The sequence below is a fragment of the Engraulis encrasicolus genome, chromosome 9, assembly GCF_034702125.1.
Source record: "Engraulis encrasicolus isolate BLACKSEA-1 chromosome 9, IST_EnEncr_1.0, whole genome shotgun sequence".
In the NCBI taxonomy this organism is placed as follows: domain Eukaryota; kingdom Metazoa; phylum Chordata; class Actinopteri; order Clupeiformes; family Engraulidae; genus Engraulis; species Engraulis encrasicolus.
In genome coordinates, this window is record NC_085865.1 from 19,646,484 (window position 1) to 19,669,523 (window position 23,040).

At 43.1% G+C, this 23,040-nt stretch overlaps 4 protein-coding genes and 1 non-coding gene across 6 annotated transcripts in view; 2 read left to right on the forward strand and 3 right to left on the reverse strand.

Annotated features, from left to right (window-relative positions):
- mtrr (5-methyltetrahydrofolate-homocysteine methyltransferase reductase) overlaps positions 1-1,842 on the reverse strand; it is a 45,360-nt gene extending 43,518 nt beyond the window's left edge. The window contains exons 1-2 of the mRNA XM_063206707.1: positions 1,651-1,842; positions 1,260-1,413 (exon numbers count right to left, since the gene is read on the reverse strand). Of these exons, the coding sequence (XP_063062777.1) occupies positions 1,260-1,413; positions 1,651-1,754 (258 nt within the window). The 5' untranslated portion in view covers positions 1,755-1,842. The remainder of the gene's footprint in view (positions 1-1,259; positions 1,414-1,650) is intronic.
- Positions 1,843-2,105: 263 nt separating this feature from the next.
- On the forward strand, positions 2,106-9,386 carry cct5 (chaperonin containing TCP1, subunit 5 (epsilon)). The gene is made up of 11 exons (XM_063206708.1): positions 2,106-2,344; positions 2,985-3,045; positions 3,308-3,472; positions 4,097-4,295; positions 5,097-5,289; positions 6,263-6,412; positions 6,717-6,836; positions 7,138-7,323; positions 7,810-7,947; positions 8,329-8,509; positions 9,087-9,386. Exons 1-11 carry the CDS (start codon positions 2,240-2,242, stop codon positions 9,212-9,214), a joined length of 1,626 nt encoding a protein of 541 aa, XP_063062778.1. The 5' UTR covers positions 2,106-2,239; the 3' UTR covers positions 9,215-9,386.
- Positions 9,387-9,439: 53 nt separating this feature from the next.
- On the reverse strand, positions 9,440-11,672 carry cmbl (carboxymethylenebutenolidase homolog (Pseudomonas)). 2 transcript variants are annotated; one of them, XM_063206709.1, is made up of 6 exons: positions 11,400-11,672; positions 10,837-11,051; positions 10,637-10,744; positions 10,316-10,458; positions 10,055-10,146; positions 9,440-9,859 (listed from the first exon to the last, which is right to left on the reverse strand). In XM_063206709.1, the coding sequence occupies exons 2-6, from the start codon at positions 11,049-11,051 to the stop codon at positions 9,680-9,682; spliced, it is 738 nt and encodes a 245-aa protein (XP_063062779.1). In that variant the 5' UTR covers positions 11,400-11,672; the 3' UTR covers positions 9,440-9,679. The 2 variants fall into 2 exon arrangements, with proteins under 2 accessions (XP_063062779.1, XP_063062780.1); XM_063206710.1 differs by lacking the exon at positions 11,400-11,672 and adding an exon at positions 11,126-11,224.
- Positions 11,643-11,716, reverse strand: trnat-agu (transfer RNA threonine (anticodon AGU)). The gene has a single exon. It is a non-coding gene; the product is annotated as a tRNA-Thr (tRNA).
- Positions 11,717-12,616: 900 nt separating this feature from the next.
- LOC134455569 (E3 ubiquitin-protein ligase MARCHF6-like) overlaps positions 12,617-23,040 on the forward strand; it is a 31,167-nt gene continuing 20,743 nt past the window's right edge. The window contains exons 1-17 of the mRNA XM_063206711.1: positions 12,617-12,871; positions 13,677-13,776; positions 13,892-13,965; positions 14,102-14,245; positions 15,422-15,494; positions 16,604-16,772; positions 18,244-18,502; positions 18,764-18,825; positions 19,275-19,307; positions 19,451-19,502; positions 20,010-20,068; positions 20,531-20,611; positions 20,834-20,902; positions 21,025-21,099; positions 21,351-21,485; positions 22,364-22,483; positions 22,729-22,829. Coding sequence (XP_063062781.1) covers positions 12,853-12,871; positions 13,677-13,776; positions 13,892-13,965; positions 14,102-14,245; positions 15,422-15,494; positions 16,604-16,772; positions 18,244-18,502; positions 18,764-18,825; positions 19,275-19,307; positions 19,451-19,502; positions 20,010-20,068; positions 20,531-20,611; positions 20,834-20,902; positions 21,025-21,099; positions 21,351-21,485; positions 22,364-22,483; positions 22,729-22,829 — 1,625 coding nt within the window. The 5' untranslated portion in view covers positions 12,617-12,852. The remainder of the gene's footprint in view (positions 12,872-13,676; positions 13,777-13,891; positions 13,966-14,101; positions 14,246-15,421; positions 15,495-16,603; positions 16,773-18,243; positions 18,503-18,763; positions 18,826-19,274; positions 19,308-19,450; positions 19,503-20,009; positions 20,069-20,530; positions 20,612-20,833; positions 20,903-21,024; positions 21,100-21,350; positions 21,486-22,363; positions 22,484-22,728; positions 22,830-23,040) is intronic.

A 23,040-nucleotide genomic window follows, 5' to 3' on the forward strand; every position in this document is an offset into this window, starting at 1 on the left:
GGAAATGTTTTTTTTTTTTAATTATTATTATTATTATTATTATTATTATTATTATTATCATTAGGCCTACCTCCGCCACATAATGATGTGATTGAGTTTGTCTTTGTTGTGTTTGTTCATTACTGGGTGCACGGCTTAACTTACCACTAGAGGTCGCAAAATCTTTAATTATTTACCAGACATTGCCAACACAGTAGAAAACAAGGACTCGCCACTCACGGGACTTGGCAGTTAACCAGTTGGTCAGACACCGCACCACGAAAGCTCAAAAGAAACGGTTGTTCTTCCCTACCTTTTCCACCAAGTCAATATTAGGCAGTGCTCTGCTCTGCTCCTTGATATTCATTTTCTCCTCATAAGTACGACTGGAATTCGCCAGAATTTAATCCACAATGCTTGGCATTTTGCATAGCTCTCTAGCTTTCTTGCAAGCTAGCCCTAACGAAAAGTAGGCAACTTCAACTTTTGAATTGGGAGATTAAAAAGGATAAGGACGTGCCACTATTAAGACTTTATTCGCAACACTAGGTTTACAAGAATATGTGCACAAAACTGGAGTACACCGCAATGAATAGCTTCCCCACTGGTTACCACGACGAAACTTCTCAGTCAAATTAATAACATATCCGCATTTCGAAATGAAATCAACTGTAGCCTACTGACACGGGGTTCACCCAATCACAAGTCGGAGCTCCAGTCTCCGGTCCCTCCCCCCTCCTCTCTCTTCTCCATTCACTCCCAGTGAGGCTCAGTCTCAAAATCAAAAAAATTTCACGGCAATAGCCAATGACCGTTTAGCATTTTTCCATTGAAAAAGCATACAATCCCACATGCCATTGAAGTCCATTGAGACTCGACTCGCTTGCGTTGTCTTGAGCGGAAAAAAAACTCGTGCGAGCCTCGGGATCGTATTACAGATTGGTTTCATCTCTAAGTTGAGCACATGCATTTTCTATGGAGCTGGGTCTGAAATAGCAATGTTATTAAGTCGTGTAAAGCATTAGTTTACATACTATTCTCCGTGATTTTGGACAGGAGGCGGCGCCTCCCTTGTACTCAAGGAGGAATCGCCTCTGCTATAAATAGACAGAAGTAAAGTATCTCTCTCTCTCGCTCTCGCTCTCTCTCTCTCTCTCTCCCTCCCTCTCTCTCTCTCTTTCTCTCTCTCGCATGGCAATGTTTACAATGTTGCAACCTGGCAAGGTTCTATTGCACTCAATGCACTTTTTCATGACATCATCTCTTCCTTCAAAACTTACCTTCTCCTTGTTACTCAAGCAAAACAAATCAGCTTCTAATCCATGCTCGGCTGCCTGATCAGCAAGTTCTTCGGCGATAGCTTGTGCTTGGCCTTTCTGGGATCCGTAGAGTAGTAGAAATCTAGCCTTCACCTCACACGGCATGGCATAGGTCCTGCGAATGGAGTTGTGATCTCATGAGAGGCCTTGCTCATCATTTGACAGCAGAATGCAGTAAATCTCAGTCATGGTGTCAGTCAGGTATTATCAACACAGCTGGTCAGTAAAAATTAGATTTGTAAGAAAGGTAAGACAACAGCACTAGTGTAGGTTAAATGTTTCACCAAAGAATCTCTGCTTTTGCTCATTGACATTCCACCGCTCAATGTACAAGAGCTAGAGATTTACGTACCTCTCAAACGCATGCAGGGAGCAGAGGGAATATGTAAAGGACTGTAAAACATTCCGAAGAGTTGGATTTCTACACAGCACATGAGTGAGCCATCGGTGGTTCATTGACCGGACATTACATCACCATCAAGAGGTTACTGTTTGCCGATCTGAAAAGGTTCATCCTGTGTGTTAATTTTATGGAACTATTGTGATTCTACCGGTCCACATTTTCTACACGCTTGTGATTTGTCAATTGAACGAGACTTGTGTGTGACAACGCGAGATTAGACTGAACCATTGGTGTTAAAGTCATTAAAGGTTTTATGAAATGTTTGTATCGGTTTTGTAGTAATGAATAGATTAGCGGTAATTCACGAGTATTCCTAAAATCAAAAATTTGGCGTGCCAAATGTATCACATTGAAAGAGAATTCAGTAAATGGGATAAAATGTTGCCACCAATGTCACGTGGTTTCGCCTACCCCGCCCCATGATCCTTCCAGAACTCGCCGGCAGATCCGCGCGGCTAGGTGTCCACTTCAGGATCATCTCACAGCACTGAAATCACCAATTTCATAAGAATTTGGGCACCGCATTCCATCTTCTAACATGTCCGCGTTAGGGACTCTCGCCTTTGATGAATATGGGCGGCCATTCATCATCATTAAAGACCAGGACACGAAAACTCGACTGTCGGGCCTGGACGCATTGAAGGTAGGCTTAGCACAATGATGCATGTGTTGGCTAACTTTGCTAACATTACCATGAATGGGTGCAAAGGCTTTGTCAGTTTGGTAGCATCCCCCGGCTAATCGGATGACTTCCCTAGTCTTCACAGCCCACGGAATTCATCGTAATCCCACTGTGAATTCAATACTGCGAGAAACATTGTGTCGAAATGCTCTTGCCTTAAACGGAGAACTATTTAGCATCTCCCCCATAATGACAACCAGGCTAATTGTAGCATGCGACACAACTGGCCTGTTGCAGCCGTTTCCCCATGTGCTTGGATACAGATTTGTCGGAAGGGATGGGGCGTCTGCTGCAAACGATTAGCGATAGTCCCATACAACAAGGGGTAGTCATCACTTGTATTATGAACAATAAACATTTTTTGTATGTTTTCCAAGCAGGCCTACTGATATCACGATGTACTGTACTCTTTAGAAAGAAATGGCTTATGCGGTAGCATCAGCTGCTGTGTCATGTTGTGCTTGATTGATGTCATCGGTGTCGTTCATTGAAAAATCCACATGATGCATCACTTAACAATCAACTGAAATGCATGATGGCTATTGCCACACTAAGGTGGTGATTATGCTGTAATCGGGATATAATTTGATCTTGGTTTCAGTCTCACATTATGGCTGCAAAGGCTGTGGCTGGCACCCTGAGGACGTCATTGGGTCCAAATGGTAAGAATGAAACAAGTGCACCCCCCCTCATCTGCAACCATTGCATACTTTACTCTCATACGCCCATTAATTGTTTTGATTTAATAGTCCTCAAGTGGCAACAAACCAAACGCACAAATAAATAAATCAGCAACTCCTTCCCCTGACTTTCAAGATAAGACAGTGGATTTGTTCTTTTGTAAATGCATAGGTGATGGTCATTTTAAATGACAGCAAACCAAAGACACAAACATAATGTAACATTCCTTCCACTGGCGTTCAGGGCTTGACAAGATGATGGTGGATAAGGATGGGGAGGTGACAGTGACCAACGATGGGGCCACCATCCTCAGCATGATGGATGTGGACCACCAGATTGCCAAGCTCATGGTGGAGCTCTCCAAGTCTCAAGACGATGAGATCGGCGATGGAACAACGGGTGTTGTTGGTAAGTGTCACAATAATAGGCCCACAGGAGACAACCATTTTAGGTTGTATGCACTAAAACAGTGGTTCCCAAACGTTTTTCCTTGCGCACCCCCTAAGCGAATGTTGCACAGCCGCACAGTTTGGGCAATCCTCATTTCCAATCGACCTGCCGTTTTTTCTGCCATCATTACAATGGAACTTGTTGCATGACAAGTCTAGGAGTAATACATTACACTTCAGATGGATCCTTCCAGCATACAATTAACACTAACCTAACGTTCTTAAATGCTGGATAAAAAACCCACACATATCCACCATTGCTCTATTCAGCTCGTGCACCCCCTTATGGCAGGCCGCGCACCCCCAAGGGGTGCACGCACCACAGTTTGGGAAACCCTGCACTAAAACAATGGTTGTTTGTTGTAGGCCTATGGCTGTCGGCAAACTTAGACTAAAGTGTTTCTATGTTTTCATGTTTCCTTGTTCAGTACATATACTGTATGTTTCTTGTGTGTTCCCTCTGTGGGACCAAAGTCTTGTCTAATTCTTGATTGTTCACAATAAACCTTCTCATATCCAAGCAAGATTTCTTTCCTGTAGAGACAATAAAGACGAATCTAATCTCCTCTGATTTCCTCCTCAGTCTTGGCCGGTGCTCTCCTGGAGCAGGCGGAGCAGCTTCTGGACAGAGGCCTCCACCCCATCCGGATCGCCGACGGTTACGACCGCGCCGCACAGATCGCCATCGCCCAGCTAGACAAGATCAGCGACAGCTTCCCCGTAGACCCCAACAACACAGAGCCCCTCGTGCAGACAGCCATGACCACGCTAGGCTCCAAAATGTGAGTCTGAGGATCTTTACTAGGGCTAGGTTCTAAAGATCGGATCGCGATCCAATATCGATTCTTGTTCGAAAAGTGTGATATCGATTCACAACTTCGTGGATCCATCTTTTGCCGATGATTATAGGCACTATTTTCTCAAGCACATCCTGTAGCTCTCTTCAACATTCACATAGGCTACCATGGTATTTCATGTTTTTGTGGACATCAAAGGCTGAGATATTAAGGTTTTTATAGCCTATATATATAGTCTTAGAATTCGAGGCATAAATGGGTTGAAGTAACAACCCAGCAATACAGAAGATCGATATCGGATCGGATCGTGAATCGAATTGGATCGTGACCTTCTGGATCGAAATTTGGATCGATTCCCAGCCCTAATCTTTACCGTGTTCTTGTTTAGTCGCTCATCATCACATACATGGTTTGTTTGAGTTTATGTGAAGAAGGCCTTGGAGGGGAGTTTTAAACCGGTAATCCTGCTGGTAGTGATGCTGTAGTGCTGTCAGAAGTCGCGTGGCGTCGTAGAAGTATTAGCAGTAGTCGTCGTGGTTGTGTTTTTTGTTACAGGGCCCTAAATTTGGTCTCCATTATATTGAATGCATTGAGAGGAGGGCCCAGTTGATTTTGTCCCGGGACTGGGCAAAGCTGTCAGCGGCCCTGTGTACAGTAGCGCTTCGTTAAACTTCTATGCAGTTCTGTCAAAAAAGATTTGTTTTGTGCCGTTTCTTTCCTGCATTTTTGCTTTCATCATTATCCACTGGGACAGTTTAAAACCGCTCTTTTTTTTTCCCTCTACAGTATTAACCGGTGTCACAGACAGATGGCAGAAATCGCCGTGAATGCCATCCTGACAGTGGCTGACATGGAGAGGAAGGATGTGGACTTCGAGCTGATCAAGGTGGAGGGCAAGGTGGGCGGTAAGCTGGAGGACACGCAGCTCATCAAGGGAGTCATCGTGGACAAGGACTTCAGCCACCCGCAGATGCCCAAGGTACCACGTGGCTCTGTGAATGGCATCCATTACCTTGCTGTACTGGTTAATCACATTTTATGAGCAGTCCTTTTAGAGAAAAATACACATAATTTATGCTGCGTGCCACAGATATGAACACATGATGCCGTGTTTTAATTTTGTTGCCATCAACAGATGGCATTCTTAATTAGTTTGCATACATTACAATGTTGGGGATCATCGCTTAATTGAAGATAGATAGATAGATAGATAGATAGATAGATAGATAGATAGATAGATAGATAGATAGATAGATAGCCTGTATTGTCCCCAAATACCATCACCACCACCATAACATGTTACAGCGGCCCTTGGACAGCAAGGTTCTGGGCCCCCACAAACCCCTGGAAATACAGAATTGTTTTTCGGAATTTAGAGATAAAAGTATGGGTTCCGTTATCGTGCTGAAACGGGACTTTTAAATGCAGGAAATTACATCTAAGAAATGCAAAACTTTCTGGGGGAGCACCCCCAGACCCTCCACTTCAATGAAGTGTCCCATATTTTTTTCATTGACAGTCGGCAACTATAATACATAGGTATAGTTTGGCCCCTCTACTGGGAGGAATTTGAAAAACTGGCCCTCGTTGACATTTACTTGAATACCCCTGGCATAAAGCATACAAGACAAGCATGGGAACAACAGCACCACAGACCCATGTACAGATGGACATCAAGCACCATACATGCACACTCAAATGCTTTCAGGCAACACAAGCACATACTCGCACAATAAGCCATACAACCACACCATAGAGGAGAATTTACTTTTTGTATTGGAGAAGGTGTAGTAGAATATAAAGAAGCCAATACTTAAAGCTAGAGTGTGAATGTTTATGTAATGTATAATTCCAAAGTGGTTTAACTACTTACAAATATATGCAAACAATATTTACTAGTGCTGGACATATGATGTAAATAAGCAATGCTGATCACCGTGCCTCTGTTATAGGTCTTGAAAGACGCAAAGATTGCCATCCTCACCTGCCCGTTCGAGCCCCCCAAGCCCAAGACCAAGCATAAGCTTGACGTGACCTGCGTGGAGGACTACAAAGCTCTTCAGCAGTACGAGCACGAGAAGTTCCAGGAGATGATCAATCAGGTCATTGTGCAGTCATGCAATCCATTTTCACTATGTGTGCTGAAGGCGGCAGTATTAAAGCTGCTCTTCAGTTAGCCTCTGTATGAATGCATTTTCTTGCTAAAATCCATTTTTGTGTGCAAGGATGTAAGATAACAAACCATGAATAGTTCTCATCCAGCCATATGCCGCTGTTGTCCATTGCTGGCCGAAGGCTAATTATTAAAAGCTATGTTCCCCGTCCAGTGCTCTTCCTGAAGACTAATTATTAAAATGAGTACATGGTGAATAAATATGTAATTTTAATTCGTTCTCCATTGTTCAGATCAAGACCACCGGGGCCAACCTTGCCATCTGCCAGTGGGGCTTTGATGACGAGGCCAACCATTTGCTGCTGCAGAACGAGCTGCCTGCCGTGCGCTGGGTGGGCGGCCCCGAAATCGAGGTTTGTTTTATTATGGCATTTCGACCTCTTTTTCTGAAGTTGTGCTATTTCTATCTCTAGTATTGTAGAGAGGAGGATTTTTGTTTGTGCCGTTCTATTATTTTGCAGTTCCTGATTTCAGCCTATTTTTCTCCCAGGTTTTGTCTTTTGCTTTATCCATTTTAAATTAAAATTAAATATTCGTTCAAATATTCATACAAAGTATATGGTATGGTTAATTTAGTCAACTATGAACAGTCTTCATTGCATATTGAATAAATGTTGACTTTTGTAGACCGTGTTTAACATGTTTGTTTTGCAGCTGATTGCCATTGCCACTGGCGGTCGCATCGTGCCACGTTTCTGTGAGCTGACCCCAGAGAAGCTGGGCGCAGCGGGCATCGTCAAGGAGATCTGCTTCGGCACCACCAAGGACAGGATGCTGGTCATCGAGGAGTGCAAGAACTCCAGAGCTGTTACAATCTTCATCCGTGGAGGAAACAAAATGGTACAGTACAGTCGTATGAGGGGAAACGGTATTTGTATATAATGAGTATTAGGGCTGTAACGATACACTCAACTCACGATTTGGTTCGCATCACGATTTTTGACCTACGGTTCGATACACCCCACGATTTCTGAAATGTATCTCCACTGAAGTTTGGAAACACTATCACATCAAATCATAAGGTTGTTTTCTGGACTAATGGGTAATAAAACTTTGAAAGGGTGTATCACGATACTGTCTCCTTGTATCACGATACAGTATCGTTACTCTGTGTATCACGATTTCTCGGTTCGATACAATATCGTTACAGCCCTAGTAAGTATTCCTTGTCTCTTGTCCATTACATTGTTTCTGTAGAGTTTCATGGATATTTTGAAGGCACTTAAAATAATTTTTTATAATAATTATTAAAGCTTAACAGATTGAGTGTGACTTACTTTTATTAGTGTTTTTGTTTACTGAGCTTCTTTTCTGCTTTGGTTGCAGATCATCGAGGAGGCCAAGCGTGCTCTCCACGATGCCGTGTGCGTCATCCGTAACCTGGTACGAGATAACCGCATCGTCTACGGTGGTGGTGCCTCAGAAATCGCCTGTGCTCTGGCTGTCAATGAAGCAGCTGATCAGGTATGGCTTCACTAGTACTAAGCTGCTTTCAGAGTACTGCCTCACAATTAGAAGATACCTTTATCCAACGAAACTACAAACTTGTACACAATGACTGTGTGTGTGTGTGTGTGTGTATTGTAATGTGTCCTATGTGGGCCCTGAGCCTGTAATAAAGTTTATATACTACATCTCCCAGGAGTTGGTAGACTTTCCTTACGTCAATTCTCAAGGGTGGTTTATGCTCCGAAACTAACTTTGCAGTGAGCCGCGCAGTTATTTCCCTTGACTAAACTCCGTTGAGGTTCTAAAGAGAGCATAACCCACCCTTCAGTATAAGTAATGTGTGCGAGAGATGGAGAGAGACGCCATGTTTGACTATGAGCTGTGTTTGTTTTGCAGTGCCCGTCTCTGGAGCAGTATGCCATGAGGGCGTTCGCTGATGCCCTTGAAGTCATTCCCATGGCACTGGCAGAGAACAGCGGCCTCAACCCCATCCAGACCATGACAGAGGTCAGAGCCAAACAAGTCAAGGAAGGCAACTCCGCACTGGGCATAGACTGCCTACACCTGGCCACTAATGGTATGGTTCATTTATTTGTCTCATAATTAATTACAATAATCTATGTCTGTCTGTTGCTTGTGTGTGTCAGGTGTTTTGCAGCCTTCATATTTATTGTCCACCAGTCGATGGTGGTGAATCATGCTTTACTTTTTAGATTCTTATAACAGTTTTGTATATGCCACACGTGTAGGTATTGCATGGAAGAAACAATGACTTGATGAGATTTATGTATGAAATCAATTTATTGGCAATGTACACTGTAGTTGCAGTTTAAGTTCTTTTATAAAGGGGGAAAAGCAGTCATGCATTCTTGGCAAATGTGTATTATTGTTGTAACACTTTTTTCTCATTTCCACAGACATAAAATGCTAACAGACTTGATTTATGTAGGAAAACAATTTATTGGCAATGCTCACATTTTTAGCTGCACCTTAAATGTTTTGTACCTTTGAAAAAGCAGTCATGCATTCTTAGTATTCATGTATCATTCTACATTATAATGTCCTTAGTGACTGATTGTTCTGCATCCTTGGCATTCATATATCCTTCTTATGCATTCATGTATCCTTCTTATCTCTGTCATTGTTTTGCACAGACATGAAGCAGCAGCACGTAATCGAGACGCTGATTGGCAAGAAGCAGCAGATCTCCCTGGCAACGCAGGTGGTGAAGATGATCCTGAAGATCGATGACATCAGAAATCCTGGCGAGCCTGAGGACTAAACACCCTTCTCACACACACACCACCGTCGTCTTAGTGTATGACCCTGTGCACTTGTCTAGTGGGAAACGTGTCCAGTCTTTTCAGAGTGTTTATTTATCCTTTGATACCATTTGCTCTTGCTATAACTGTAGAGGGACGGAAGTCAATAAAGTCTCCATCTGTGACATGTCATTTCCTCATGTCTGGATTTCTGTTGCATGAAATGATGCCTGTGATGCAAGAACTAATGTAATGAATAGCTTTATTATGCCTATTTGATTTTGGCTGCCAGGGTTTCAGGCAATTTTGCTTAATCAGAGGAAGGCAGTACATTTGGCACATTAAGACAAGCAGTTAAGTGCATATATATGTTCTGGTCTGGTATATGGTCTGATTTGGTCTTGGACTCGTACATCATTAAGTTACACTGCATCAATTGTAAATTTGGTCGCAATGCATTGATTTAGTTTCCCTTAGACATGTTTCTAAACATACTTTTCCAACCAGTTCAGCAAATCTGTCCTAGCCTCCTGGATGTACGGCTTGTCATCGGGGTTGATGTCCTCTCTCTTGCGATGCACAAATCCGTGTGTCTGTCCTGGGTAGATCTTAACATGGAAATCGACAGTGCACTTCTCCTTCAAATGCTCTTCCAGGACGGTCACCTGCATGAAAGAAAATTGCCCTTGTAAGTCATGCAAGGACACTAGAGATTGTTAGCCTAGTAAACTAGCCCCACCCGCCAGTGGCCAAAATTATTTTTGCCTGTAAATATTCACATTTAAATCTCACATTTAGGCTGGGTTACCAGGCTAAGAGACTGACTTTTTTAAATCCCAGCTATCGTGTGTCAATCGTACCTGATCAAGTGGAATGACTGCATCATTCTCTGCAAAAATGAAAAAGGTGGGACTCTTGAGCTGAAATCGGTCCTCTCTCTCACGGACGATCCCTGTGAAAGGCACCAAATGTATTTGAACCAAAGAATTGGTTGTTTTTCATACATTTTCTCAATGCAATTTATGGTCTCCAGAATGAGGCTCATGTATTGACTTGGAAAGAAAAGGAACACTTGCAACTGCTGCATCACATCTGGCATTATCGTTATTGGCAGTCTTTACCGTAGACAGATACTCCAGCTTTAACTTCGGGGTATTGCAGGGCAATGTGATGCACAGCCACTCCACCCCAACAGAAGCCCACAGACGCCAGCCTTTTGGCTCCACACTGCCCCTTTAGGTATTTCAGCACTACGTCGACTTCCCTGCAGGGGGCAGTAGCAGCATTAAGAAAAGTCATTGCAGTTCTACTTCATGGAAAGTTGATGGAACAGTAGCAGTGAATGGAACTATTTGACATTACAGATGTTAGTGGGGGAAAGATTGACTTTTTATCTGCATATTGCATTTGACAGAATAAGATTTTCTGTAGCGGTTATGTACTTGTTGATGTTGGTTGGCTTTTTGTCCTCCAGCCATTCCTGAAAGGTTGCCCAGTCATGTGATGGACTCCACGGCTCTTTACCCATGTAGAAATCTGGTACAATGGCTCTGAAGGAAAACAACAAAGAGGCATCACTATACACAGCATTCACCTACCTCTACTAAAATGTACTTCCCTGGAAGTTTCATTGGATACTTGCATGTATCCATTGGTAGACAACATGTCGGCCATGTATCTGGTGTTGGGAAGTTGCCATCCGTAGATGTCCTGAATCACGACGACCGCTTTATCTGAAGGGACAGCTGGTTTGACAACATAAGCCTTCACGTGGTCAATCTGGATCTCCTGTCCGAGTCCTCCGTACTCCATCCGATCTCCTATGTCGCACGGACATGGCTTTGCTTCGTTGGCCATCTGGGGGTAGAGCAAACCAAACTTTCAACAAATGACCAAGCTTCTCAATATCCTTACAAATTGCTATTTTTTACCAGTGCCTAGTCGTGCACCATCCTGCCCGATGAAAAGGGTAGATCTCTAGGCCTAGGCCTACTGAAATCTCGGGTTCCAGTGCCAAAATGTGACTTATCAAACAATGACTTGGCTACTTTGTTGCACATACGATTTAATGTAGCCTGGTCACGTGTCATTTTTACATAACCAAAACTAAAACGATACTCGTTCATAGCTGCAATACCTTTTGCATTTATCATACCACTGGCATATTAACTTTAATTTTCTTATAAATGTAGAACTACCACTCACTTTGCAAAGTCCCCCTCTGTTTCCTGATAGCCAGCCGACCCACCACTGAGTACGCCAGTCCCTTTTTAATGCAGCTCGTTGGTCAAGCAGGTTGACGCCCCTTCGATTCAGTCATAAACGGCAACCTACAATGTAGAGCTATTACCTATTTTTTAGCATTGTATTTCGCCGCATTAAAAAGCTTTGGGATACATTGTTGAGTCGATGACCCACATCATTTCAAACGCACCAATTCTACACAAAAGGCACCGCTGGGATTCGAACCCAGGATCTCCTGTTTACTAGACAGGCGCTTTAACCAACTAAGCCACGGCGCCACGTGCGTTCACTGGAAACTGAGGGTATTACACTGTACAGAAATGCAGCGTCATGTGACGCGTATGGCAAAATTGCATTATGATATGTCACGTTCCTCTAACAAAGGATGCAAATAACTATGTGTGCTGAGCACACACAATAGTTACTGGTATGCAACAATTATGCATAACTTGTTATACGATTGCACAATAACAAACCTCTGTAAATGCAAGCCTGATTGATCTGAATTCCCTTTCTTTTTAGCATGTAAACAGCTATTGCATCTCTGCAATCTTCATCGTACTATATTATGATAGATACTATCTTTATCTATGCAATAACCAAACCTGTATTTCGGTGTCTCCAGCTCCCTGACCTTTCAGACAGATCTGAAGAGATGCCCCCCCCCCCAAAAAATAATAATAATAACAAAAAAAATGTTTATAGGCCTAGAACTACACATTTAACTCGCCAATCATACCACTCAAAGCCAATGTATTTAGGCTTATAACTACGTAGTAAGCACAGTCAAGTTCTCAACAAGCATTTACGAGGTTTATGGCCAACACTTTTCCTGAAAGGTGTTTTTGGTAGTATATACAGAGATTTTGATAGGAAATCTAAACTGTCTCTGGTATGTAGATGATCAATCAGTGATAGAATCCCCAGGCCCCCAACCACACTCGCGCGCACACACACACAAACACACACAAAACAAGTGAAACACACATCATAATATTTGAACAACACATCTAAATTATTTCAAGTTAATCCGTTTGTCAAAAAGAGGCATGTGTTGTCAAAGATTGTCTTTGTTCTAACCTTTGGAACGTCTCAGGTGTTGTTGGAAAAATGGACTGAACTGTCGCAAATGCTCACTACTGCCGCATTTTGTGCTAAACTGCCGCACACACATTCGTGTGCTTTCCTGCCTGGCCGATCGGCGATGGATAGCTAGCACCCCTGACAGATGTGCTTTGGGTTTGAGGGGATTCGTTACAACACCCACGTATAAGTGGAGGCTTATCACTTGATTCTCGCGTTGGATGGCACATTACTTCAGCAGGAAATACAAATAGTATGCCTACTACTGATGGATTTCTAATTTGACGTAATACCAAAACAGTATCGAGAGGAGAGGGCGTTATCGTGCAAGATGGACACGGCTGAGGAAGGTAGTGTTAACAGTTAACTGTTGGCTAATGGTAACTTAGCTTGCTTACGTGCCCCGTACAGAACTTGTCCAAAAAGCCAAGATGTTTTGCTGCTTCGTCATCTAATAAGAGTTAAGGAACCCATAATCATAAAACAGAGTCACTGGCACTTTCTGATTTCCTGTAATAGAAGTGGTTGGTTACTGCAGTGACTAGCTATGTAGCCAGTTAAGCTAATGTTAGCTATTCAACTTGTTGAAACCTACTTAGAAATCAGCGTAGAGTAGCTAGCGTTGCTTTTCCAAAAACATTGAAAGACAACCCATTTGACATGCTCCATTTGATAGAGGGCTCCTCCATGATGGTCAGCATTTTCAAATCTAATCGGATCACTTTGCCTTTCTGAGTAAATTAACGTTATTAGCAGGGGCAGTGGGATAACGTCAACGGTGGTGGCCATTTATGAAGTAGAGGTACTTTCCCTGTCAAACATATCGACTTGGTTGGCAGTAGTAGTGTTTCAAAGTTTAGAGTGCTGGCCTAAGGAGTATAATGTAGCTGGCCACGTTGTCGCAATGGTGCGCAATGGTAATAACAAACGTGTGATTTCGTTGGCCTGTACTCTAAACTTTGAAACACTATAGACTCTACTGCCAAGTCGATATCTATATGTTTGACAGGGAAAGTACTTCATGAAGGTCCACCACCGTTGGCCGTCTCATTTGGGTTGCTGATGCTGACTTTTGACTTAACTCTTCCCCTTTTTTGCCAAAGTGCAGCGCTGTTGACAGACTTGAAAATGACCATCTTTCACTTTTTCCAACAGCGGATATATGCCGGGTGTGTCGTTCCGAAGGAACTCCTGACAAACCCCTGTACCATCCTTGCGTCTGCACCGGCAGTATTAAGTTCATTCACCAGGAATGGTACGTGTCTCAGTCATGTTGGTCTCAAAACATTCACCTCAACATTCAAGCAGTGCCATTTCAAAAATACCTTACTGAACTGACAACCTGTCATTGTTTGTGTTTCTTCCAACAGCTTGGTCCAGTGGTTGAAACACAGCAGGAAAGAATACTGTGAATTATGCAAGCACAGATTTGCTTTCACGCCAAGTAAGTGCCCCACTAACAACCACACCATTGCCAAGAGTGTTTATCGTAGATCTTAATTGGACTAGTTCTGCTACAGCGTAATGACATTTGGTTTAAGATGGATTGCAGTGAAACGTCTCTGCTCTGTGTTTTGCAGTCTACTCTCCAGACATGCCCTCTCGGCTGCCTGTGCAGGACATCTTTGCAGGACTGGTCACCAGTGTTGGCACAGCTATACGCTACTGGTTTCATTACACACTTGTCGCTTTCGCTTGGCTGGGAGTTGTGCCCCTCACAGCATGTAAGTATGACAAAAACAGTGTGTCACTGAACAAAACTGACTATTTGTTTGCATCAGCCGTTCATATCCTGTATGCATAGCCATTACCGCCCACAAATAGCCTGAAGCGTAGAGGGGATGATACACTAGGCAACAGTTGAGCAACACCTTTGGGCAACCTTACTGTAAGATTTCATTTGGACAGTTAATCACTGATATACTTTTTATCAGGGGAAATAGCAGTAGACACGTTTTCTCAGTCATTTCATTGGAAAAGCAAGAGCCAATAATTTTGCTTCCCAGCAACGTTGCCCAAAAAGTTGCCCTGTGTATCATCACCTTAAGGAAAGTTAAAAAGTCTGATCATCTTCCTCTTCTTCTTCTTCTTCTTCTTCTTCTTCTTCTTCTTCTTCTTCTTCTTTTTTAACCCTTTGCGGGTGTCTTCATCTAGCACCAGCCAATAAATATATCCCTTCCCTTTTTCATACTGGCCAGGTCATAGAAGTGGCAATACAATACCCGTAACTGTTGAGAATTTACCAAGCCACAGTGACAAATATTTTGAAAATCGAAACCATGTATATATCCCCTGAGGGGAACATGGGGTAACACGTTAATGTGGCACGTGATTATGGAGGTTGAGAGCCCACCTGCAGGTACCCCAAATGTTAAATAGATTTCATTTAAATTGATGGTGGTGGTTCATGAGAAAATTCTATGAGTCTATGAGGGAGCAACACAAATTTTGATAATGAACACGTATGTGAAAAAAATCTGAAAATGCTATATGTCTGCCCTATGAAGGCAAAGTCCAGTAACTACATATTTTGTCAAAATTGAGGTTTTACTGAAAATGGTCATTACACCTACTTGTACCTTGTGTGACAAAGCCGCATGGTCCAAAATGTGTCCTGTTTCAGAGATATTGCAGAATCAAATTTGCAGTAGCTGCAATATCCAACCTAATAACAATACTTTGAAGGCATTTTCTCTGTTTCAATATAGCTGTAGTTACTGCACTTTGCCTTTGTAGGGCAGTAATAGATGATGCATACGCACCTCCTGCTACACCTGCAGCAGTGTCTGGTATGGTATGACCAGAGGAATCAGACACTTTTGCCCTGAGGTGCCTCTGGCGGTCGGCAGTGGTACTCATGTTTCCCTTTTGTCTTGGCTGCTCTTGTCTCTGTCCCGCAGGTCGAATATACAAGTGTCTGTTTACAGGCTCCGTGAGCTCCCTCCTCACCCTTCCACTGGATATGCTGTCCACGTAAGTCACACCCTTGCCACCCATTGCCCTACCCTACTCTCCCCTCTCTCTTTCTTTCTCTCGCTCTCGCTCTCGCTCTCCCTTGCTGTCCGCCTGTGGCTTGTCATACAGATAATATCACTCATTTCACTGTAACACAAACATGGAAACATGCTCACTTTCTCACACACATTCTCTCTCTCTCTCTCTCTCTCTCTCTCTCTCTCTCTCTCTCTCTCTCTCTCTCTCTCTCTCTCTCTCTCTCTCTCTCATAAACACACACATACTTGTGATAGAAGCAGAGATGTTGTTGTCTTTTCTCCTTTCAAAATACGGCTGGTGTACCTAAAAAAATTTTAGGACTACAAGAGCTAGTGTTGCATATGTTGTTTAATGCTTTGAGTTTGTGTCTAAGACACTGTTTGGGGATATTGTTAACGAGGTTGGGAGACGCCCGAGGCTCGTGCTCAGTGGTGCAGAACCACTTTTTCCCTCGTCAGCTCAAGCGAAAGGAACATAATCATTGCACCTGCACACCTGATCCCTCTTGTTGAGTGGTACCCATCCTGTAATTGTTTGTCCCGTCTCATCAGCGACTGCTGGAACGCAGCCCCCAGTCGTGTCATGATGTCACCTCAGGGCCGCTGACAGCTTTTGCTGGGCCCGGGACAAAGCCATCTGAAAGGGCCCCCTACCCAATACATACAATGTAATGGGAACACAATTCTGGGCCCCCTATCTCCCTGGGCTCGGGACAATATACCCAGTTGTCCCCCCCCCTGTCGGCGGGCCTGTGTCACCTGACACCACCCCCACCCAGCACTACCTTAGGAGAGGGGCTGCTAATATGATGACAGACCTGCAGTGCTCGCTGACATAGCTTAATGACCTACGTGTGTGTGTGTGTGTGTGTGTGTGTGTGTGTGTGTGTGTGTGTGTGTGTGTGTGTGTGTGTGTGTGTGTGTGTGCGCGTGCGCACGTGTGTGCGTGTGCTGTCTCTCTGTATTGTCTGTATGTGTGTGTGTGTTTGTGTTTGTTTGTTCATGCATGCGTGCTTGTGTGTGTGTGTGTGTGTGTGTGTGTGTGTGTGTGTGTGTGTGTGTGTGTGTGTTTTTGTTGTTGTGCTCCAGGGAGAACCTGCTGGCGGACTGCTTGCAGGGCTGCTTTGTGGTGACGTGCACCCTGTGCGCCTTCATCAGCCTGGTGTGGCTGAGGGAGCAGATCATCCACGGCGGCGCCCCCCAGTGGCTGGAACAGAACCTGCAGGCTGCAGGCAACATGGCCGCACAGGCCAATGTGGTGAGTCTGATGTGAGCCTGATGTAAATGCCTTTACAAGCTGTCATCATTTCGTGCTGGGGGTCTGTCTTTGGTTGTGATGATCTGGGCTTTCGCTTGTGTCTTCCTTCACCAATCAGCGAAGAGAGGGAGTGTTGGTAAATTATGACACGACCAAGAAAACCAAGAAATTTCGTCATTTTGTGCAAAATATAGTGTAGTCAAAATGGCTGGTTTATCAGGCTTACAATTTAGAAGGGATACAGATCTCCACGACCTGGCTGTAAGAAAATAAATAAAAATAAAGCTGCAATGTTGCCAACTCTCCCTTCATTACCCAGTATTTCTAACATTCTTTGGATGTTCTTGAAAAGTGCATGCATTTGTGTCAACTTCAGAGATTCATTTCAATTCTGAATCTTGTGGGTTAGGATAGTTCAAGCAACTAGACCAGGTGCACTCTAACCCCCAAAGCACTTCTAAGTCACCCTGATTGTCAAACCAGTTTTGACACATGCGTTATCTCCCTAAAACGAGATTTGACATTCGACTTGTATGGAAACAATTCTGAGACCCTGGATTCCTCTTAGAGAGAGAACAGAAGAACAAACTCTGTGTAGCTGCACGACATCTCCGAGCGCTTCACTTGCCAATATAATACGACACCGCACAGGCACTTGTTCCAATCATGTGATTTAGAGTCTACTACACACCGATGGGTTAACACTGAGTGAGTGACGAATGTCCTTGTCGAAGTGTCCGATGGCTTAATTTGTCTTCCCAGACAAAACCTTTTAGAGAGGCTCCCCTTTCTAAAGTGTTCACTTAATGCACTTCAGGCACTACTGGGTACTGAATACTGGTGGACTTAATTTTTTATTTTATTTCAGGCAAATGTTTTGTTTCACTTGTGCTTTAACAGGTTCAGTGAATGATTCTTCTCCTTTTCTCTGGATTACTTATGACTGCACTTCACCAGTGTCATACCTTTTGAGAGCTAATGGGTAATGTTCGGTAACTCCTTTGGTGGATAACTGAGTCACATGTTTTTGAATATGCCCCAGGGGTATCCACTCAAGACCTTATGAAGGCAGGCTTACATAAAAGAAGGTTTTGTGCATGGTATTGGGTATATTTTACCAAAGATTGAAATTAAATGGCATATACTCTTTTTTGTGTAATTATTGGCAGAAAACATTCACACTTACTGAAGTCCACGAATGAAATGACTCGTTCACTCGTAAAATGCTGAAAGGTTAGCGTCATCATTTTATGAATATATACCACAGGTGACCTAAGTAAAGAGACCATTTCTTGGTCTGTGTGTGTTTTTCACATTGGATCTGATAACTGTCAGCTTTTTTTTTTTGCCTTTTGTTAATACAGTTTTACTCATTTGTATTTTCAGCTCTTGTGGTGGACTCTTTTTTTTTTCTTGTTTTCTGTATTGGATCTGATGCATCATCTGATGTTGTCTGTATCGATCTCTCCAGGCTCCAGCAGCAGCAGCAGCAGCAGCAGCAGCAGCAGCAGCCCAGGCGGGGGGAGACCCCGGTCCACAGGCAGAGGCGGCCCCTGCAGAGCATCCCCCGGAGGAAGAGGAGGACGAGGAGGATGAAGATCGAGTGGCGGCCGGCGATGCTGAACCACCGGAGGAGGCAGCCGATGACCTGGAGGCGGACAATGAGGAGGAGGAGGAGGAAGAGGAGGAGGCCGGTGCTGAGGATGCGGAGGCCAACAACGGAGGACAAGGTACCGCTAGCCTGAGATACTGTACAATACGTACATCCTTACTGATTGCTCAGTGCATTTTTATATTTACGTATTGTACAATTTGAATGTATTTCCTTACACTCACAGTTGTACAAACCCGATGGATTGGATGTTGAACATACAGTATATTATGTGTATTTATGTACTGTATGATGCAAGGAAAAGGAAAGTGGTTTTGCTTATGGTATAGTTATTGCCCGTGTTTGCTGACTGATTTTTAAATCCCTTTGGTGTGCACAGATGATATGAACTGGAATGCGCTGGAGTGGGATCGGGCAGCAGAGGAGCTGACCTGGGAGAGGGTGAGCACAACATCTCATTTACTGAATCATCCCCGACCACACACTGCTGAAACAGAAGACACAGCAGAGGACCTTAGCACTAGGAAGGCCTGCTGAACATTCCTTTTAACCGTTGATTAAAAAAAAACTGTGGATTTCAAAGCGGCCTTGCTTTGTAAAGAAAATCTTTCTTGTTGAAGCAAAACGAGTGTGCAGACCATCTTTAGAAAATACCTGCTACACTTGTTTACCACCTATGATTCTAGTTTATGTATAGATTTGCATATACCCACTTCTTTCATCGCTAATGTGAATATGATGTTGCTCTGGCCTAACAGCTGAAGCAGATATGGCCTCTCAGTAGCGCAATTATTTTCCCTGTTCCCTGATGGGCCCTGAGTAATGGCCAAGTGCTTATTCCAGGTCAAGTAGATCGCAATAATTATATTCTTGTTTTTTATCCCCTTTAGATGCTTGGGCTGGATGGGTCCCTGGTGTTTCTGGTATGCAAATTCCATGCTTTCCTATACGTTATTATTAAGCATCTATTTTAAGATTTCGTTTGTTCACAAAGTTGTTGCTACTTTCTAGAGTGTTAGTGTGGTGTTTTTAATTGGAGTTTCTGTTTCTGCCTTTTCCCCTGCAGGAACATGTCTTTTGGGTGGTGTCATTGAACACACTCTTCATACTGGTTTTCGGTATGTCACAAATACTTTTCCTGTCACTCTCAAAACCAGCTACCTTCCAACTTTTGCTGTGTGTGCGCAATTTCAAAATTATCTTTAAAGGGACACTGTGCAGGAAATGGTCAAAAAAGGTACTGCAACTATGCTGCTCATTGAAACTGTGTTGCCTATTGCCAAATTTGACCTTTTCATGATAGTTTACTAAGTAATAAACTAATATTTTCTAGTATGGCCCAAGTACAGTCATTTTTGCCGCTAAAAATGTTTATTTCTGGAAATTCAATGTGGCGGACCATGGAGAAGATCCCCCTTTTCATGTATGAAAAGTGCAATTTTTCCAGTCATAATTAATACTTAGAATTTCATGGTGGTGGTAAATATTCATGAAAAAGGTAACATTAGTGAATGGCTAGCATTCATTCTGGAAATGAACAACTAAAAATCTCACACAGTGTCCCTTTAAATTGTCGTGTTTGATGGATGATGCTTGCCTCAAAGTTTCTGTGTTTACCTTCACAGCCTTTTGCCCGTATCACATCGGGCACTTCTCTGTGGTGGGCCTGGGCTTCGAGGAATATGTGAGTGTTCTGCAGCTGTTCCCCATTCGTTTAGCCTGCATGGGAAATCAGTCAAGCGCAAAAAAGCCTGGAGGCTTATGCACATATGCACTTGAATCAGGCTTAAGTCAGTCACAGCTTAGAGCAAATCCCAGTGTACATTTCTGCTTTACATTGCAGAAAAATATTTCACCAAGTATATAGCGAAGTCGTCGCATTACAGCTAATATGCAGTATTTCACATACCGTTTGATGGCGTTGATCAGCGTTTCATTATCTTAAACGTATTTCTTATACTGCGTTATTGCAACAATAAAGCATTCATTCATTAATTCATTCACTGTTTTATTGCATAAAATGCTATAAATATTACAGCAAACAATGTATTTCATGTGATGCTACAGTACAGAAAGCACATCATATTATGCTGTATTATGTAGGCATGTCTCATGTGGTTGCTGTGTGTGTTTGTATCCTCCACAGGTCCAGGCCTCCCACTTTGAGGGTCTTATAACCACCATTGTTGGCTACATCCTGCTGGCCATGACCTTAATTTTGTGCCATGTATCCTTCAGCTATGCACAGGCCAACCATTAAAACTGTGATTAATGAGTGGCTTAATTTCCCTATAGTCTCTCTCTCTCTCTCTCTCTCTTTCTCTTTCTCTTTCTCTCTTTCTCTCTTTCTCTCTTTCTCTCTCTCTCTCTCTCTCTGTTTCAACATGTATACCTGTAGTTCCTGTTTCAACATGTAGAAAACACATTTTCCTGAGCGATCAATATCCAGGGTCTGGCAGCACTGGTGAGATTTCAAAGGTCTCGTCGTCTCCTGGGGGTGTGCTACATAGTAGTGAAGGTAATACCTGACTCTTGACTTTATATTTAATTTGCTTAGTGCAGCCTGAAGTAGCCCTCGGCTATACTGATAAGTTCGGCTAATGTGAAATAATTAACCCCTCTGTATTCGGTCTTTCACAGGTGTCGTTGCTAGTTGTTGTAGAAATTGGTGTTTTCCCCCTGATCTGTGGTTGGTGGCTGGACATCTGCTCGTTGGTATGTACTAGGTCTACCTGTGTCCACTTTATCTGTCTTGACTGAACTTGTCAAGCAATCCATGGAAAACTAGATGTAATCTCATTGGAATTTTCATGGATGAGGAAATGTCAGATAAAAGATACTAGCCGATACTAGCAAGGCTGTAGGTGTTTAATGTGCCATTTTAGTGAGTGTGTATCTGCGGTCTGATGATACTGATGATGTGGTTGTGTGTTTTTCTCCACCTGTGTGTGTGTGTGTGTTTGCAGGAGATGTTTGACGCCTCCCTGAAGGACAGAGAGGTGAGCTTCAAGTCTGCTCCGGGCACCACCATGTTCCTGCACTGGCTGGTGGGCATGGTCTACGTCTTCTACTTCGCCTCCTTCATCCTGCTGCTCCGAGAGGTGAACAGGACATGATATCTAGCCACTTCCTGTCTCATTTGAAGATCAATTTCAATTTCAATTTATTTGTTTAGTGGGATAGCCCCTTGAGATAGGATATCTCGTTTTCGAGGGGGTCCCCAATCCCTCAATCAATCAATCAATCAATCCATCCATCCATCAATCCATCAACCAACCCGTTGTATTTATTCTATAGCACATTATCATGCTCAATCCCGGTGTGCTTAGTTTTGCTTGACCACAATAATACTTCTTAATCTATTTGCATACCATGATTTAATTGTATTGTTCTATTGATGATAAAAATGGAGAACCAATTAATTAAACTTTTTTTGGTTCATTTGTACTCGGTTCACACAAAGTTATGCTTGACACCGTCATGGTTCATTTTCTTGTTAATGGTGTTGTTAATGATTTTATTTTGTGTGTGTCTGTGTCTGTCTGTCTGTCTGTCTGTCTTTCTGGGTATATTCATCAGTATTTTGTAAGCTTTTTAAGCACAGTTATCTGTCCACGCTTCACATGCTTGATATTCATCATGTGTAGGAAGGAGCCGTCTCTAGCAGTCTAAATTTAAGCAGCGGTATTGATTGTGCCATCTCTGCTTTTGCATGTCTGTCTTTTTCTTTTTCCAGAGAAAAACATTATCTTCTCTTAGACATCTGTCCAATGCCTACACCCTTGGCATCATCATCCTTAGGGGTTGTAGTATCTGATCTGTATTTCAACCATTATATTGGTTGCGTTATGCCTGTTTTTGTAATATTGATTGATTGATTGATGGATTGATTGATTGATTGTTCGTTCTATATTGCCATTAGTGTGGCCTTGATTTGGGCCTGTTTTTATGTCCCAATTTCCTCTGATGTCTGTGGCAGGTATTGCGACCTGGCGTCTTGTGGTTTCTGCGAAACTTGAACGATCCCGACTTCAATCCAGTCCAGGAGATGATTCACTTGCCCATCTATAGGCATCTCAGGAGATTTATCCTTTCTGTGGTAAGTAAGGCCCACGCCTGTGACCCATTCACATTGCTGCATGGCCTATTAGAGAGAGTGTGTGTCTGAGGTGAAGATGTCAAAGTGCCAGATATCAGGCGTGGGAGAATGGGCTACATTCAACATTAGTAGATAGTCATAATAATGAAGACCCGTTCTGCTATTAGAATAGCATTATTATTTTGCTTTCGGCCATGTGTGTTTTGAACTCTTTAATATTCAGTGTCTTCTCTTCCTCTTCACAGGTGGTGTTTGGTTCTATAGTTCTACTTATGCTGTGGCTGCCTATCAGGATGATCAAGCTCATTCTGCCAAGCTTTCTACCCTACAACGTCATGCTGTACAGGTAATGATCTCGTCCTTCATTTCCCTCTGGATGAATAACGTCTATGCACTCTTCCCCTCTACAAGCACGAGAGATGGTTTGTAGTGATGCGTGGGTTGCCTAACCTGCTGGTCAGTTTGTTTTTTTAGGAAGGAATCTGTGGTAGTTGGTTGAGTCAAAATAATACCTTATTAACCGATTTGAGTTTTATGTAGGCTGTCCGTTTGGTGTC

What these genes read in the sequence shown, in the direction of transcription:
- cmbl (XM_063206709.1), bottom strand. Translation starts at nt 11,051, where the DNA reads ATGGCCAACGAAGCAAAGCCATGTCCGTGCGACATAGGAGATCGGATG. An exon ending in AAGCCAACCAACATCAACAA is followed by an intron (nt 10,459 to 10,636) that starts GTACATAACCGC and finishes TGCCCCCTGCAG; the next exon opens with GGAAGTCGACGTAGTGCTGA. An exon ending in CAGTCATTCCACTTGATCAG is followed by an intron (nt 9,860 to 10,054) that starts GTACGATTGACA and finishes TCTTTCATGCAG; the next exon opens with GTGACCGTCCTGGAAGAGCA.
- cct5 (XM_063206708.1), top strand. Translation starts at nt 2,240, where the DNA reads ATGTCCGCGTTAGGGACTCTCGCCTTTGATGAATATGGGCGGCCATTC. An exon ending in GACGTCATTGGGTCCAAATG is followed by an intron (nt 3,046 to 3,307) that starts GTAAGAATGAAA and finishes ACTGGCGTTCAG; the next exon opens with GGCTTGACAAGATGATGGTG. An exon ending in ACCACGCTAGGCTCCAAAAT is followed by an intron (nt 4,296 to 5,096) that starts GTGAGTCTGAGG and finishes TTCCCTCTACAG; the next exon opens with TATTAACCGGTGTCACAGAC.